This window comes from Megalopta genalis, chromosome 4 (assembly GCF_051020955.1).
Source record: "Megalopta genalis isolate 19385.01 chromosome 4, iyMegGena1_principal, whole genome shotgun sequence".
NCBI classification, from domain to species: Eukaryota; Metazoa; Arthropoda; class Insecta; order Hymenoptera; family Halictidae; genus Megalopta; species Megalopta genalis.
In genome coordinates, this window is record NC_135016.1 from 6946910 (window position 1) to 6963758 (window position 16849).

Here is a 16849-nt window from a genome sequence, read left to right on the forward strand (position 1 = left end):
GCTCGACCGGTGCATCATTTGTTCCATCCTGGCGTATCCTCTTGCCGCCTTCTTGCCGACCCTGACGGCGTCCTCCGCGGACCCAGGGCTCGTCGATTGCGGTAAACGTATTTCGATAGCGTGCCAGCTCTCGCAGTCGGTCTAGTGAGTTCTGGTAAGAGACGGACCGAAAAGTATAACTGATGAATTACGAGCACGTACGATCTGGCCGCGGTTCACCGTGCTCGATCGGCATCGATCGATCACAAAAAAGACGCTGCTCTCCTATCGATCCAAAAGCGTCGAGAGACACACCGGGAGAATTCGAAAGCGAAACAGGACACCGCCCGAGATGACACGCGTAAAAGGGAACTCCTCTGCGAGCGGTTTCACTTAACCCGATCCGGCGAATGGAACTCACTCCGGGATCTTGATCGCGAACACACCGATATTGTTCAGCTCCCGGATATAGTACATCAAGTATGATCGAAGGGAACTTCGGAACGATTTTCTTTAAGGGTGAAGGCGGCTGCTGGTTTCTCGCGCACGCACTGTCGCGCCGCGTTTCACGCGCGGGAAAGGAAATCGAAGAAATGCCGAAGAGACGGCGACTTCGGCGGCGCGTGCCGCCGGGTCTGCCCTTCTAATTCAATTGGGTTAAGGGTACTTAGAACAGATTAGGAACACTGCTGACACATGCTGCGTGGCGGCCGCGATTCATTCTTCGGACATCACCGCGTGACTTCCATCGTCGGATCGTCCGATCGATCGATCGCCGTTCGATAAACTTCCGATCGTTGTCTTCGATACTCTTAATCCCCACCCTCCCCCCGCGCCCCTATCCGCCAAAACTGCAGAACCGGTTCTACGAAACTGTCTTAGAAGCCTTTCCCGACGGCGATTCCCAACAGCATCCGCTAAACTTTTAACCCCTTGTCGTACTTCGGCGAGTCCGACGCGTCACGAAAATTTTTAGTAATAACTTATTGAGACGTTGGTCTGTCCTTTAAAATTGGAATGAAATTCTAGTCTCTTGTCATCAATGTTTAAGCATTCAAGTAAATTTAGGCGCACAATAAGCATTAATTTTCTTTCCCTTCTAAGAAATGATTGCAATCGAAAAATTTCTAATCGCAGTAACTGCAAAGAAAATGATGTGTCAAGGGGTTAAGCACTATTCTGGTTTTCAATGATTTCGCAGAAGTTATTTCGTAATTGTATATAGCAATATGTAACATATTATATAGCTATATATAATATATATAATATATATAATAGTTATATGTAATATATATAATATATAATAGCTATATATAATATATATAGCTATATATAAAACACTATAACGTTTCGTAGCTGTAAAACAATATATATTGTAATATAATAATGAATGCAGTATGAAAAGTGCCTATAATTTAATTTCATTGTATTTTGCGTTGATTTTTGTGCAACAGAATGTTCCATTCCGTTGGTACTATAATTACAAAACAAGAACAAATTATTGCTCTACTGAATAAAATTTCTCGTTTTTCAGTGCGATCTCAAAATATGGCATACTTCATTCGTCATTATTATCAACTGCAATGTATAAAAACTGAAAATTTTTGGGACACGGGATAAAATGGAATTTTCAATTATGACTTTAAGACGACAGAATGAAGAAAATCATTATCGATAAACCTCTCGATAAATGATTGTTAAACGAATGACAAGGGATTCCACGCTTCTGGGTGATCTGGTATAGCACCAGTTCCCACGTAGGATGATTGAGACGCAGCTGGGAGGTGAAAATGTGAGAGGATTTTTCTATTTTCGTACGGCATCGACGATCACGGGAATTCACGGGATCAAGAAGCGTACGGCTTCGTTCTGATCCGAACTAATCCAATTGATGAAGTAAAAGATCAGGCGGGCAATTGTGAGTCTCCCGTCGACCGGGTGTCCAAAGTTTCGCGTCGCGGCGTCCGATAAAATGTCCGCCGTTTTCGGTCGTCGATCAAGCTTTTATCGAATCGAACGCGACGGGTCAAGGTGGACGATTAGTCGAAAGAAAGAAACAAAATAGTAGGAGGGAGAAAACAAGAGCATCGATGCAAGAGCGACGGACTGGTAATAATGGCGTCACTGCGTGTGTACAGATTCAAATTGGATTTTATTCACGGTCAATTATCTCGGTTGCTTTTTTTCATCTTTTTCTCGATTGTTCGAATTTTGTTTTCTGTTCTGTGTGTATATGTGTGTTTGCTTCTGTTTTGTTAGGTTCTCGCGAAACAGAAAAAGGAACGAAAGAATTCAGCGTGAACAATCGTGAGGAAGCAATTCGCGTTCCAGCCGATTTTATATGCCGTTCGAACGTGGAATCGTCTCGTTTTCATCTCGAATCGGCAAACGAGACGCGTCGATTTACATCTTTTTTTTTCGCGTTTACGGATTTCCAATGTTCTTCTTTTCGTTTCCGTTTCTGTCGGGACGACGAATCGAAGTTGCGACGTTAATTAGCAAGTCGAAATGATATCGTATGGCACAGTCGCTTGGCGATTCACAATTAATCGGTGTTTCTTGCACACAGTGAGGAGTACAGCCAGCCACATTAATGTTCACGCGAGAACCGATCGGCCGCTCGTAAACAGATTCGAGCGTGTCCGAGAGATAAAGCGATTCAATTGGCCGAATGTGGAAGAAGGACGGGAGAAATGGAACACGAAAAAAAAGAAAGAAAGAAAACGCCGCGAATCCGATCGTTTCGCTCGGGCGACCTTTGAATTTTACGCGATTCGCGTTTTTTCCCCCCCGCGCCGATTCTTCCGTCCCTTTATTATCTTCCTCGTTTTACTCCGGGCATTAATGTGACCGATCATACACGTACTTCGAGCACACTTGTTCTCTCCAAAGGGATTCGCCACTCTCCCCCAGTCACTCCACGATCGCTCTCTGCCACACAGATTCAAGCGATACAGCCGAAGTCACATAGTCGTTGTCATTTGGAAATCTTTCACAATGAACACAGGCTCCTCGCAGGACCACACGACTCTGACGCAGCAAAAACCGAAAAAGGAAACGTGCAGAAACACGATTAGACACCACGAGGTGTGCCGCACCCTCTCCTGTTTATACGATTTCACGCGAAATCGCCTGACCCCGGAATCGTCTCTCGTTTGTTCTAACAAAATAAAGCTCCGGTATAGAGTGAGTTTTTCTTCTTCTTTCTTTTTTGAGCATACACACACCCCCATGTAACACCTCGATCTCGTATCGATAGGAAAAATAATCTGTCGAGTGCATCGAGAGGCATCTTCTTGGCGATCGCGATTTTCATGCGGCGATCGAAAGCGGCCGACTATTCCAATCGGAAAATAATCGATTCGAATCAGAGATTGCTAAAACGGTGGCAGACGTTGCTGGTCTTCCACGGCGATGTTTAACGATAGTTGAACCCTTACTTAAAGTTTTCTCATTCATTGTCAGAGGTTAAAATAAGAATGATCTATGAAAATGCTTCGAAAGCGAGTCAATTGCTAGCTCGAAAAATCGCTGCAACCAGGGCCAGCCATTTTCAAGTTCCCTAAGGGAACGATACTCTGGCCAATGGCGCGGTAAATTAAATTACGCTGTATTTACTACAATGGGAAGGTATTTTCGAATGGTCTAGGGTCGAATTTTAGGGTGTTTTATAGCCCTCTTTCGATCGTCGCTGTTCAATTTCGGATAATCGAACGATACGAGAGTAGGCCTTGATCGTTTCGTTAGATTTCTCTTTCATTTTGAAGATCCCGATTAGAAGGGCGATTTTCGATGTGAGTAATCGAGCTGCGGGGGAAAAGATTGGAGAGGGTGAGCAAATTACATATCGCAGGCTAAACAGGACTCCATCATCCAACACTCGTCGTTTATTATGATTACTTTTTGTCGCGTTCTCTCTTTCTCTCGCTTGTTTCAGCCCCACGTATTATAGTCCGAATTGTTCGCATGCGTAAATCATAAATCGTTGGCCCGATCGTCGATCGGCAGCACTCGACAGCAGCATTCTTTCTCTCTCACTCTTTCTCTCGCTCTATCGTTTTCTCTCTCTCTCTCTCTCTTTATATCCGCATCTCCACAAAAAATTCAATCTTCTCACACGCTCTTGTCTTCCCTCTTTTCACCCCTCTCTTCATTTGTCTCACTCTCGCTCTCTCTCTCTTTCTCTCCCTTTTTTTGTATTTTTTTTGCTATTTGATGTTTTCGATTTTTTTTTTTTGTTTGTTTGTTTGTGTTTGCTTTTCTTCGCTAGTTATCTGCTTTGAATCGCACGGATATAATGCACGGCAATGGCGATCGATCCGCTCGAAATATAATCGAAGAAAAATATCAGAGGATCACCACATCCATACACACGCACATGTATACACGTAGTAGGCGTTCTCGCGCGGGCATCGATCATCCACGCTTTTTTTTTTTTTGTTTGTCCCCCCATTACCGTGCAACTTTTTCTCCTCTGACGCTTTGGAACAACACAACAGCTCTACGCGTTGGCCTCGTGTTTCGCGACTCGATCGTTTAAAAAATATTATCGAAAATATTGTCTCGTACGTACAACGGCACCGCGGTCTCGCGAGAGATATCGGAAGAAAGGAGAAAACTGCGTGCAGCGGCAGCGGCAGCAGCAGCAGCAGCAGCAACAGCAGCAGCAGCGGCGGCAGCAGCAGCAGCAGCAGCAGCAGAATCCGGCGGTGTCGCTGAAATCTCTCGAAAAATAACATCGTGTTCTGCTTTTATCTTTTCACCATTTTTTCGGTTTCTCTCTTTCCTTCTTCTCTGCTGCCCGTTCTCTTTTGCTTTATACTTTAGTGCGAGTATCTGTTCTCTGTCTTCCTATAAATTGCTTAAAAGATTTCAGTGACCGCCGCACGGATCAGGATCCCGATCGCGGACAGCTCTCCGAACTTCAGACCGCGTCACGATACAAAATTTATATAACTTTGTTTCTTTTTTTTTTGTTTATTTCCATTCTTTGCCTCGTTTTGCATCTTCCTCTTCGTTTTTTGTTTTATATCTTCGTCATTTTACCCCCGGTTTTTATCATGTACTTTTCACTTTACAAATTCCCATCCCCCGTGAATAGTGACGCCGCGATTCACGACGAATCACGAGCCAACTCCTCGACGTCATTCTTCGCAGACTCTCCCTTTCTCTCTGTTTCACTCTTATTCTAACTCCCCTTATCTCTCTCTCTTTCTCGCGCGCGCGCTCGCTCGCACACATTAGCAGTCATACGTACTCTCTCTGTTTTGTTGCTCTTCGTCCCGTCTATCTTTCTTTCTCTCTCTCACGTTCTTTCTCTCTTTCTCTCTCTCTCTCTCACGTTCTCTCCCGCTCGCTCTCGTTCGCTCTCGCAACCCACGGAGCACACCGTTATCATCGGTATAATCGTGACTTCTTACACGTTCAACAGCGCACATCATCACTGATACAGCGTAATATGCACACGCTCCTCCCTCCTCCCGTCGCTCTCTCTTTTATTTTAATAATGCTTATACATATACTTAATTACGCTCTCACGTACGTTCCCTATGAAGCATCGCACGCACTCTAGGAGTCTCGACGATGAAAAGGCTAACAACTAATAGTTCGATAAAGTATTATCGTGTGTGTGTGAGTTTTTTCATCCGGGGAGCGCGGCTCCGGCGGTCCTCCGCAGGTGCGAAAAAAAAGTTCACGCGTCCGCGTGCCGCCGGCGTGAGCCCGCACGATGCGCGGAGATCGCGTTGTCCCCCTACGATTTTTTTGATATGTCTTAACGTGTGAAGCGAAATCCCGTGACACGACGCGCGTCCGAGCACCGAAACACCGTCGATCCTCGTCGTCCTTCGAGGCTGCTAGCAGATCCGATTCCGCGTGACCCTCGCGCGCCGAATTCCGTCGTGCCGCGAACGTCGAAACCGCGATCAATCTGGCAGAAATGTGATCCGGGACTCGCCAGAATCGCGCGATCGAGCATCTGCCAGATTGCCGGTCGCGCACACGTTCGGATGTTTCCCCGAGAAATTCGGCGGACCGATGGGCCAAGGGTGCGCGGAGAACCGTCTCCTCGACGGTGTTCGCTTTCCCTTGGATCGCGCGCCCCTCGAAAAATCCCGTGACGTTCCAACTGAACGTGGACGTCCTAAATGCAATTGAGAATCGTTGTGTGAACGCTCTAGTCGGCGCAGAAAATTCCGATTCCGTACGCGTGCATCGTTGCCGCGAGCGATTCCCCCGAAAGAATAAACCGAATGAGAAACAGGTGCAAGGTTTTTGGTCTCCCGGGACAACAACGGGGTCCCCCGGCCGAGCTCACGCGGCCAGTCGCGGCGAACGTGTGTGTTCAGCACCTTGGCATCTCCGCGAATCATTTAGGAAAGTCTCGATGACCCCGAGCAACGATTAGTGTGCGCGTTAGGCTAGCCCGAGTGCGTGACCACTCGCCACGTCTCGCCAGTGAATAGACAAAAATAATTACCGTCGGAGGAGCGAAATTGTCAGCGCTCGGGATCACGAGGATTTTTTTTTTTTGTCGACGATCTTCGAGGATTAAGAGATCATGCTCGGAGGACCGGCGAGAACCGCCGGGAACAGCCGCGCCGCCTTTCAAGGTAGAACATCGACCCCTCGCACACGAGAGTCTCTCCAAAAGATCACAGTCGCGTATATAATATAATTTTCTTCTCGCTCACTCTTTCTCTCTCTCTCACACATTCTCTCCCTCTTTCTCTCTCTCTCTCTTTATTCACGTTGTATTCGCCTCACTTAGCTCTCACTTCGTTCACGGCACGACCGGCGTTTCGTTTCCTAGTTTCATCGCCTCCAACCTTCCACGTTTCCACGACACGCGCAATCTTCTTCGCGATCTCTCTCTCTCTCTCTCTCTCTCTCTCCTCTCTCGAACTAACTGGCTCGCACCCGATTACGCAATTCGCGACCAGTTTCATCCTTCCGCTGCATCCTCGGACAATCGAGCTTCGATCCTCTAGCAGCCGGATTAAACGCAGATCATCGAAAAATCTGCTAGTTAACAGATCCATTTTCATACCAAGAAAAAATATATTATTTGCCTGGATATTATCGTACAATGAATTTAAATGTTCACAAATTTAATCGCGAGGTCTATGGAACACAACGTGTCTAAAAGGAACACATCAAAAACACGTCGGAAATGATAAATACATTTTTAAACGCAATTCGAAACGTATTCGATTATATTTTTATCGAATAGGTCCGCCGTTCGAGTGTTAAAGGAATGTGCACCAGATACGAAATACTCGTAGATATATATATATAAAGCTTCCAAAACGCCAATCTATCGAAGCCACTTACAGTGTCGAAGTTTGCAGTTTTCTGTATCAACATTTCCTATAAACAAAAATTAACAAACCCACGTTTCCGCCGATAGATATGCAACAGCCACGAATTTTGCAAACGCTTGAGCAACGAAGTCAAATTTAGATCGTAGTTTTGAAGTCAACAGGTTCCTAAAAGGGAACGCTGTTCGAGAGTTCGTTGCGCGGTGGATATTCGAAGTTTTTCGATTATCCAAAATGCAGCGAAAGATTCGGTGCGAGATAATAAATATAATTGTTTTGCGAGTCGGAATCGCGAGCGAGAGAGTCCCGTTATCAGATCTGCGAAAAACACTGCGCTCCTCTCTCCGTCGTGGTTCTTCTCTTTCTCTCTTTCACTCTCTTTATCGAACACTCTTTCTCTCTCTCTCTTTATATATATATATGTATACCTTTCTCTCCCTCATTCTTCCTTTCCGCATCTCGTTCACCCTTTCTCTCTTTCCCTCAATACTCTCTGCTACGTGGAATGTAAAATAAAAAGGATACTTTTCGCCTCGGCGTTTCTTTTTTCTCTTTTTCCTTCTCTTTTTTGGGTTCTTCGTTATCTTTTGTTTTCTCTTGTCTTTTCGTTATATTTATTTACGGGATTCGGACCGATTCTCGTCGGTGGATCGGCAGGGTTCAGCGAGGACAGTGACGCTCTCTCTATATGTATATGTATATATATATGTATCTGATTCGCGATTAGGTATCAGAGCAAAAGCCGTACTTTCCGTCTTATATTTGCGGTGGAGGTTTTTCATGGTTCATTTCGTCGGTAAAGTGGAAGACACCGTGTGTGTTTCGTCGGTTAGAAAAATTTCGAGAGGATCCTCCGTAACGGAAATCAAATACAGAAAAAAAAATCGAAAGAAGAACGGCACGCTGAAACAATTGCGGCGAATTCGCGCGAAACGGCAAAGAGATCAAGGTTATTAGGCTCCAGTCTATCAGCCAGTGGGTCGCCGAAAAACGATTTCACCCTATCTCTCTTTCACTTCTATTTCTTCCTTTCTTTCTCTCTCTCCCTCTCTCTCTCTCTCTAACTCTCTCCCCCAACCCCTGTGTGTTTGTAGTTTGTCAAACGTTTTGTGTTTTTTAAAAACTAGATCGACTTCTTCTCCTCTTGTTTCCCTTACACGCTAAGTTTGGCAATATCGATCGTAACAGTAAAAAAATTATATATGTATATATATTTATTTATACTCAGACGTGGAGCAGAGACTTTGTTTTCATCCTCGATATGTAAAATCGTAAAAAAGATAATCAATTTAATAAAAACTCTTCTCTTTGTTCTCGTTTCGTTTTTCTTTTTTCCTTTTTTTTTATGTTGTAGTTCAGTCGTCCCGCAATCAATTCCCTTTTCCCATTTCTTGTTTTTGGTTGCCCGTTCACCGCCACGCCGATGTAAATAACTCTTTTATTGTATATTAATCCCATCGCTGTTCGAAACACGCTTTCTCTTTCCCCTTCGAACCGCCCCCAATAATAATATATCGGTGGCTGCTGAACACTGGCAACAATATTTCCATCTAACCGCGTTCTGAACAGGCGCGCGCGCGCGCGCGTTCTTATCGGTGTGTGATTGTGTGAGAGTTTTCTGTACGAGCATGTCACACGGAACGAGGCGGTTCCCCGAAAAACAGAGAAAAACGTAGAAGAATTGAATCGCTACGAAACGATCGAAATCTCGAATGTGTTCAGTCACAGAGTATGTATGTGTGTGTATGTATATATATATTTGTGTATATATGTGTGTGCTGGCAAAGTATTTGGAATGCATGGCACTACCACAGCCACGTTTCGAGCCACGTGACGCAACGTCGTTTTATATTATTAGAGTGGCCGACCGTCCGGTTAATCTTTCGTGTAAAATGTTGCTAAATATCGCGACGGTCTAAGCCTCGAGCAGGCAGAGCCCCGGCCACAATAGAATAGAAACTTGTTGTGATCTTGGATGTCCTCGGGACGTCCCAGATTTCCTTCCGGCACGTCCCGGGACGCGACGTCGCTCCACGGAAGAAGGGGCTCTTCTCGCTCGAGACAGGTTTGAGATGATCTAATCCAAAATGTCCGAGTCTCGGTTAATTCGTCTATCAATTTGATTCTCACCTCGGACCAATCGTGGGCCCACGATTACCGAACTAGATCATGTCAATCACCATCCCTGGATTTTACGCGATCACCGTGATCGTTCGATTATTCGCCGCCCCCTGATCAAGAAGCCCGGAAGACCGATATCCTCTAATTATATGGTCGATCCACGAGCATCGGTGGGACAGGAAGAAAATGCTCAAAAATTGTACGGTTATCGTTCCCGATAATGGCAGTGCAAAAAGCTCTCAGCCGACGCGTTTTCGTTTTCGTTGGTAACGATAACAGTGACCACGTGGAAATCGTGTGTACGTGTTCGCGCGCGCAGGATCTCAGGTGTCCGTGTGTGTCTCTCTGTGTGCGTGTGCGTGTATTTGTTAAATGGGGATTATTTGATAGTCGGGGTCTCGATCGTTGAGTCGTATTTTTTTGTTTTTTTTTTTTGGTTCCTTCCGAACTTTCGTCAGGCCGAACGAGGACTTCCGGTACAACTGAATAACTTATGCCAGCAAAATATTAATTTTAATTAATCAACAGCAACGGACATTCACGTACGGGGGGGTAAAAATAACATACACATCGTCATACTACAACTGATTCATTTCGATTCTCGCGCAGCACGATCGGACCAGGGGTCATCAAGGTTCCATCGAAGCTGACCATTTATTGCCAGTTACTCGATCATCCCTTTCTTACCCTTAACTATCTCGCGCTCTCTTTCTCTCTATCTCTCTCTTTCTCTCGTTTCAACTCATTCATTCTTGCTCTCTCTCTCTCTATCTATTTTTCTTTCTCTCTCGCACAAACACTCGGGTTGCATCGGCATGTACGACAGTCAGCAGCACTCCGAAAAGCAACTACATAATCAGTGTTTGCTCTCGCCCAATTGGGAATATCACGTATCTCAACAAGCATACCGGTCGACAGACGACCATGTCGTTCCCGTAGATTCCTCCAACGAGCAATGGCGATCGTTCGAGCGAGAAATCGGGGAAAAAAGTCACGGAAACACGCTGTACAACGTTCGCGAGCTTTAGCCTCGCGACGTGATCAACATAATTTACTTTCTCTCATCACTCGAACACGTCCTCTTTCAACGGTGACAACGATTCTTTATTTGTACAACACTCTCTCGCTACCATTCTTCTCTTGGTATTATTTTTTCTCTCTCCCTCTCACGCATACATACATTGTCTGTGTTTCTCCTAGAAAAAGAATGAACAACTGAAAGAACATGGAAAAAGAAACATTCTCCCGTTCAATTGCTCCCAGACGCTCATCATCATCATCATCCTCATCATCAACGTCATCAGGTTCCGCAGTCTCTCCTTGGTCTCCCTGTACTGGTGTGTCTCACTCTCATTCTCTCGCGTTCCTCTCGCATCACTTTCTCTCCATCGCGCGCTCTCTTTCTCTCTCTCTCTCTCATTCTCACTCTCTCTTTCTCACTGGCCACGATCACCGTCCATCGAGGTCGTCCTTCCCTCAGGTGCAACTTCTCAATCACGCGGGTAGAAGCCCCAGGCTCGTTATCAGGCATACTTGCATCACCGGAACATCTCGGGCAGGCTTCGGCCTTGGCCTTCATTCATCGGCAACATATCCACTTGCACTCCTCATCATCCGTGGTTTTTCTCGGCATCCGGCAGGCAGACAGGTATTATTCATTATTATATTCGTTATCTTTCTCACTTGCGTAACTCTTATTTCTCTCGTGTTATGTTATGCGTTTTTTTTTTTTATGTTTTTGAAATCTCGACCAATGGGCTGCGCTCTGTGCGCCGGTACTCGGAATATACCGTCGCCAGACAGGGACACGTGCAGACTCATCATCACCGCATCATCGTCATCGCTTCGGAACGCTCACGCACATCCATCAACTCGCATCCGCACCATCCAATCTTGTTGTCTTTGTATTGTGTTTGATAGCTTTCTAGTCAAATCAAATTGCACGACAGTACAACCGTGGGGTGATCTGTAAACAACAAAAGCGAGCCAAATATCAATAACCGTCGCCCACCGGTGTGAATTATACGTTTTTGATTTTCTTTTCTTTTTTTTTCTTTTTTATTGCCGCTAATTTACTTAGGCCCCTTTCTTTATCAAGTCGAATACGCCCCTAATTTAACCGTTAATTTTACCGTACCCCCGCCGCGCGTGCACGCCCACCCCATCCCTCTTTCTCTTTTGTCTTTGCTGTGTTCGGCACTGCCTGCCATGGCACTGTGATAATCTCGCCCGTATCAATGAACACGCCGCAGAGACGGAAACGGCCGTGTCATAATCTTGAGAAGGGCATCGAGAATGGATGAGACGAGCGATTAATCGATCATGAATCGGCACGAATAAAAGATGAGAGTACATTCACCACACATCGTTCACACGAGAAAATGCTTCGATAGTCGTTCGCCAAAAGGTACATATCCAATGACCCTGAAAAATCCTATCAAGATCATCCATCGACCAGAACAACAACGTTTCTCAACCTTCGTAGAGTCTTCTTGCATAAATAACAAATGACATCAGGATGTCATCATCGAAGTCGTACCCATTGGAGAACAACAACCGACGGTTCGACGTATAGGGGAGGGGGGAATGATAGAAAAATAGATCTACTCACCAACTGGACGTCGAATTGGCAGCGATGTGGTGTTTCCGAACTTCTTTGGACGCCCACATAGCCAAAGCCTTTGTCTTCTGGTTGCGCGATCGTTTTGCCTTTTCCAGAAGATCGGTGAGCGGTTTGGTCTCCACGATCGGCAACAGTTTCGCCCCGAAGGCGATGACCAGGTCACCCAGTAGACCTACAGAGGCCGTGATATTACCTTCCGAGTGCTCGCGGTCTTGAGCTATCGACGTGATGAACTGTATGATGAAGGGAACGTGCGGTTCCACGAGTGCTACCTCCGTGTCCGAGCAGAGGTTCGTTCCATCGCCCCTGAGGCCTTGAACGATGCCGGTGTAGGCCTCGAGGACACCCTCTCGGAGCTCGTTCAGATAATCAATCATGTCGTAGTCGCTCCTGTCGACGGTAGCCTGGGATGCTTGCGCTAGAGTTTGCAGGACAACGTCCAAGTACTTCTTGAACTCGGGACCGATGCTGAGAGCGACGTCGCCAAATACCGAGAATATCTGAGGCTTCACGGACCGGTGGACCGTGTTGTTGCCAAGGTTCTCTAACAGCAACGTCATGATCTCGTCGCAGTAGGGAAACATCTTGTTCTTCAAAGCCCGGCAGATGTCACCGGTCAGACCAACGGCGGTGCAGCACACCTGATATTCGGCGTGGTTCTTCAGCCCGAGGACGAGATATGGCTTGAACGGGTCCATGTACTTGAGGAACCCTTCACCCAGCACCTCCACCAAGGTGGACACAGCCATCAGGGCGTCCTCTTGCACACCTTCGGTCTTGCAAGAGTTCGAATTGAACATGGACAGCAAAGCCATCATGATCACATCGGATATCTGAGGAGCGTCCTCCGGGGTGACCTTGCGAAGCACAGATTGCAGGGTGGCGCAGAGCAGTGACTGCAGATCGTTGTATTGAGCTCGATCCGAATGGGTCTGGATATGCGATTCCATTTGCAGTACCTGCTGCAACCTCTCCAGGATCACCATCGTCGTCTTCTGCACGGTCACGTAACAATCGCGGGGCGAGTTCTTCACCATCTCCATCAAGGCCTCGTAGGCCGCCGACCTCAAGTTCGCCTGGGCCCCGTCCGGTCGATCCGTGGTCTCCAACAATCTCTGAACGATGTAATCGAAGTACTGGGACATGCAGTATGTGTCTGGCTGATCTCCGTGTTCCGAGCTCTCAGCAGACTCGTAGCTGGCCTCTGCTAGCCCCGTGAATGCCCAGCAAACGTTTGCTGCCACGCGTGGCTCCGCCTTCAAGCCGTTTAACAGCGCTTCCAGCAGGGGCTTCAAGTATGTCTCGTTGATCACTGCCTCCGGTATGATATCGCAAATACGACCGAATGTCCAGGCCGCTGTGTCTCTTACGGCCACGCTGCCGTCGTACATCAACTCGATCAAGGTCGGCATGGCCTGTTCTACCAGCGGTTTGACCGTTCCAGGGTCCAAACCGCCCAGGACCGAACCGAATGCCATTAACGCGGCGTCCCGGTACCTCCAGTCCGCGCTCTTTATGTTGTCCTTGACAAATGGAAGAACATGTGGAACGATAGCCTCCTCGCAGCAAGAAGACAATAACATCAAACACACTCCGGCTGCTTTCGAGGGATTCCAATCGTCTTCGTCGTCGAACTCCTCTTGCTTGGTAAGCTTCTTCATTAAGACAGGTACCAAGAATTGCAGAGCACCCTTCGCGTAATGCCTCGACACCTTAACAGGTGGTCTGCCCCCGTCCGATGCCTCACCCTCCTCCATGGATAGGTCGACCTCCTCGTCGGAAACGTTCGACCAGAACTCAATTCCTTGCAGTGCGACCTCATCGATATCCGATTTCATGGCTTCCAAAGTAATAGGAAAGAGAGCCGGGGCCATGTAGGGCTCCATGTATTGATAATATAAAGACATAATTTTTACAAGACACTGTAGAGCGGCTACTTTGATCTGAGTGTTCAACGACTGTGTCGCTTCGCATACTACCTCCATAATAAAGTTTCTCTCCCTCTGTAAAGAGAAACGCGGCGGAATTATAGGATACCATCTAACACGAACCTAAAGAAATGTAAGTTTGCTTCGCAAGATACTAACCTCTATCTCGAAATTTCCTTTGGTAAATTCTAAAGAATTATACAATGCGCTTGTAGCGGCGAAACGAACGTTATGCGAAGTATTAGATCCCTGCATGCCGTGAATGATCGCTGTGAGAATTTGATTAGACTGAGGTACCAAAACATCGCTTTCGATTTCCTGACAAATGTATCCAATGGCCTCTAGCGTTGCCTCCTTCATTATTTCGGTACTGCTCGGATTAGCGACATTCTGGACTAGTAACTGAATTATATTACCCCATTGACCAACAGGCAACTCGGCGACAGCGACGTATGCTACGCATTGGGCCGCTGAACTTGGCCTGTTGTTCTCTGTCCCAAGAGCTCCCAAGATCTATCGATAAACCAACATGGTATTACATACTTTATGGTCTACATTCTAGCAAAACAGATAATTTGCTAATTCGAGACACTATCCTCTTACATTTTTCTTAATAAATTCCCTGATTTCAACTGGAATTGCCAACCAGCGCTGCTGATACTGGTACTTCAACTGGGGGTCTTTGGATGTGAGTTGGTTTTTGAGTTGCAGACCTGCTGCCATACGGGCAACAGGAGTTGCTGCGGCTGTAACCAGCACGGCACTGAGTTGTTGCATAAATGCATGCTAAAAACATCGAACAGACTGTTGAGAACCGTCGCTCCTTAACGGAGAAGCTCCTATCTACGATAGGTAACTTACGAGATTAGTTTGTGCTGCTTGCTGCAAGAAATCTTGAGCAGCTTCCAGCTGATTTTTGTCTGAAATTGCAAAATATCGATCATGCTATCGTCTAGAAGAAATCTATGACGAAGGGAAATATCTGACCGAGACAAAGTCGGAACTGAACAAGGATAAAACAAAGAGAAAATAGTCGAAAAAGAAGGAGAGAGAAGAACAAAAAGGAACAGAAAGCGACAGAACTTGGTCCAAAGATGAATACCCTGATTATTTAGGATTGGAAGAAACGAAAATTGAAAGAGGCGAATGGATGTGCAGCATTTATTAAGAGATTAGAGGGAAATGACGAGGATTAATAAGTTAGCGAGATCGAAAGGCAAAAAAGAAACGAAAAAGTATATATAGATAAATAAATTAAGAGATAGTGAAAGCGAGCGAGTGTGTGAACGCACGAGATAAGATAGTTTAGAGATACATAAGATTAGGTAATTATAAACCGGGTAAAAATTTCTCGATCGCGAGGTTGAAAGAACGAAATATACGCATAAATCGTGGACGTTACATAGCGAGAACGATTCTAACCGACATGCTGCCGAAATTCGCACGAAGGATAGAGGTTAGAGAGGCACGATGCATTGATACCCGCGCCGTGCCAACCGACAACGGGGACGTGCAGTTTGAGTAACCGTCACCGCGGGACAATACTTTTCCTGTCGCGAACAAAGCCACCTAGCAACAGCCAAGCAGGGCCGACTTCGAAACAAGATTCTCGTCGAACGATATCTTAAACGAACGCCAGCGTCCGGCTGCTAAAAAAATGACCGACGGCCCGTCGAAACTAATTAAACTGGACGCGATCGCGAGGTACTGCACACCGGACAGAGTACAAAAGGGACGCGCACGCGGCTGGACGTTACTTTCTCAGGCAAGGTCGTGCGAACGGGATAAAGAACGATCGTCGAATTCGTGTTTGAAACGATCGTTCCAGGCCGAATGAAACGTCGGCTAAATAACGTGGAACGTTCGGGAAACAGGTATGCTCGGTCTCATGATGTCGCCTGTGGAGGAGAGGTACGATTGATCGAACTGTGCTCACCTGACGAGACGGTCCTCTCGAGGACCTGGATCAGTTGCACCGCCATTGAGTCCATCTGCATGATTGCGGCTGTTTATCGACGATTACCGTGTGCTGCTTCTCGTAAACTCTTATGCCCTGATAGGAAACGTCTCTTGGTCGCGACCGGCGGACAGCCACATGTAGCCACCACCGATTCAACTGGCTCGACGACGTACCCCCCTTCTACCCACTTCCTGCCAGTGCTCGGTTTCTGCTTCCTTCCACAACGTGCCGCGCAGTGATATCCGCGCCCTTTGATTATCTCGCGCCTACTACGCACCGACCGCTACCCTGTCCGCTCCTCCAACGTGAGAAATTTCCAGCTTCTGTTCCTCCGCTTCTCCGAAAGCCAGACGATGCGGCGTACAACGACCGCTGCAAGTACCCGTGTACGTCGTCAAACCACTGTCACGAGTGTCAAGTTTCTCCGACGCGATCGTCGTATTTTCTCGAGCGCGGACTATTTTCTCAATGCGCCGCACGAAATTCTTCTTTCCCGCATGCGCGGCCAGGCAACGCGCGCGACATCTTTGTCGCCGACAGCGCTGCCGCGGCTGCGCGGGCCTCGCGGCCGTTATGCCACCAAATTTGAATTTGATTGCACGAGAGCACCACGCACGTTGCCATGCGATTCGCGATCGCGCGCTTCGCTCGCACGCGACGTTCGCTTCGAATCCGGTCTTCGATACCTTGGACATGTTTTCAAAGGAATTTGATCGTTGTGTCGCGGTTCGCGGAGGAGGAATCTTATGTTTGTCGCTTTCTTCGCGAGAGGGGTCGATGGATTTTCTTTGATAACGCCGGTGTAGATTGCGATAATTGTACAATTGTTATATAAATGTAATCTGCTGGCTCTGTACGTTATTTTTGCAATAATGCATTGCGGAAATATGTATTTTATAACGGGAAAGATTCTGTCAAG

At 46.8% G+C, this 16849-nt stretch overlaps 1 protein-coding gene across 3 annotated transcripts; it reads right to left on the reverse strand.

Moving 5' to 3' along the window:
* Positions 1-11: 11 nt before the first annotated feature.
* On the reverse strand, positions 12-16400 carry Fs(2)Ket (Importin subunit beta Fs(2)Ket). Of its 3 annotated transcripts, none has more exons than XM_033476148.2 (6): positions 15907-16400; positions 14832-14890; positions 14574-14756; positions 14130-14483; positions 12031-14045; positions 12-151 (listed from the first exon to the last, which is right to left on the reverse strand). In XM_033476148.2, coding segments are annotated over exons 1-6 (2673 nt in total). In that variant the 5' UTR covers positions 15968-16400; the 3' UTR covers positions 12-150. The 3 variants fall into 3 exon arrangements, with proteins under 3 accessions (XP_033332039.2, XP_033332038.2, XP_033332037.2); XM_033476147.2 differs by lacking the exon at positions 12-151 and adding an exon at positions 2113-11385 and having other exon boundaries at positions 15907-16399; XM_033476146.2 differs by lacking the exon at positions 12-151 and having other exon boundaries at positions 12027-14045.
* Positions 16401-16849: the final 449 nt, after the last annotated feature.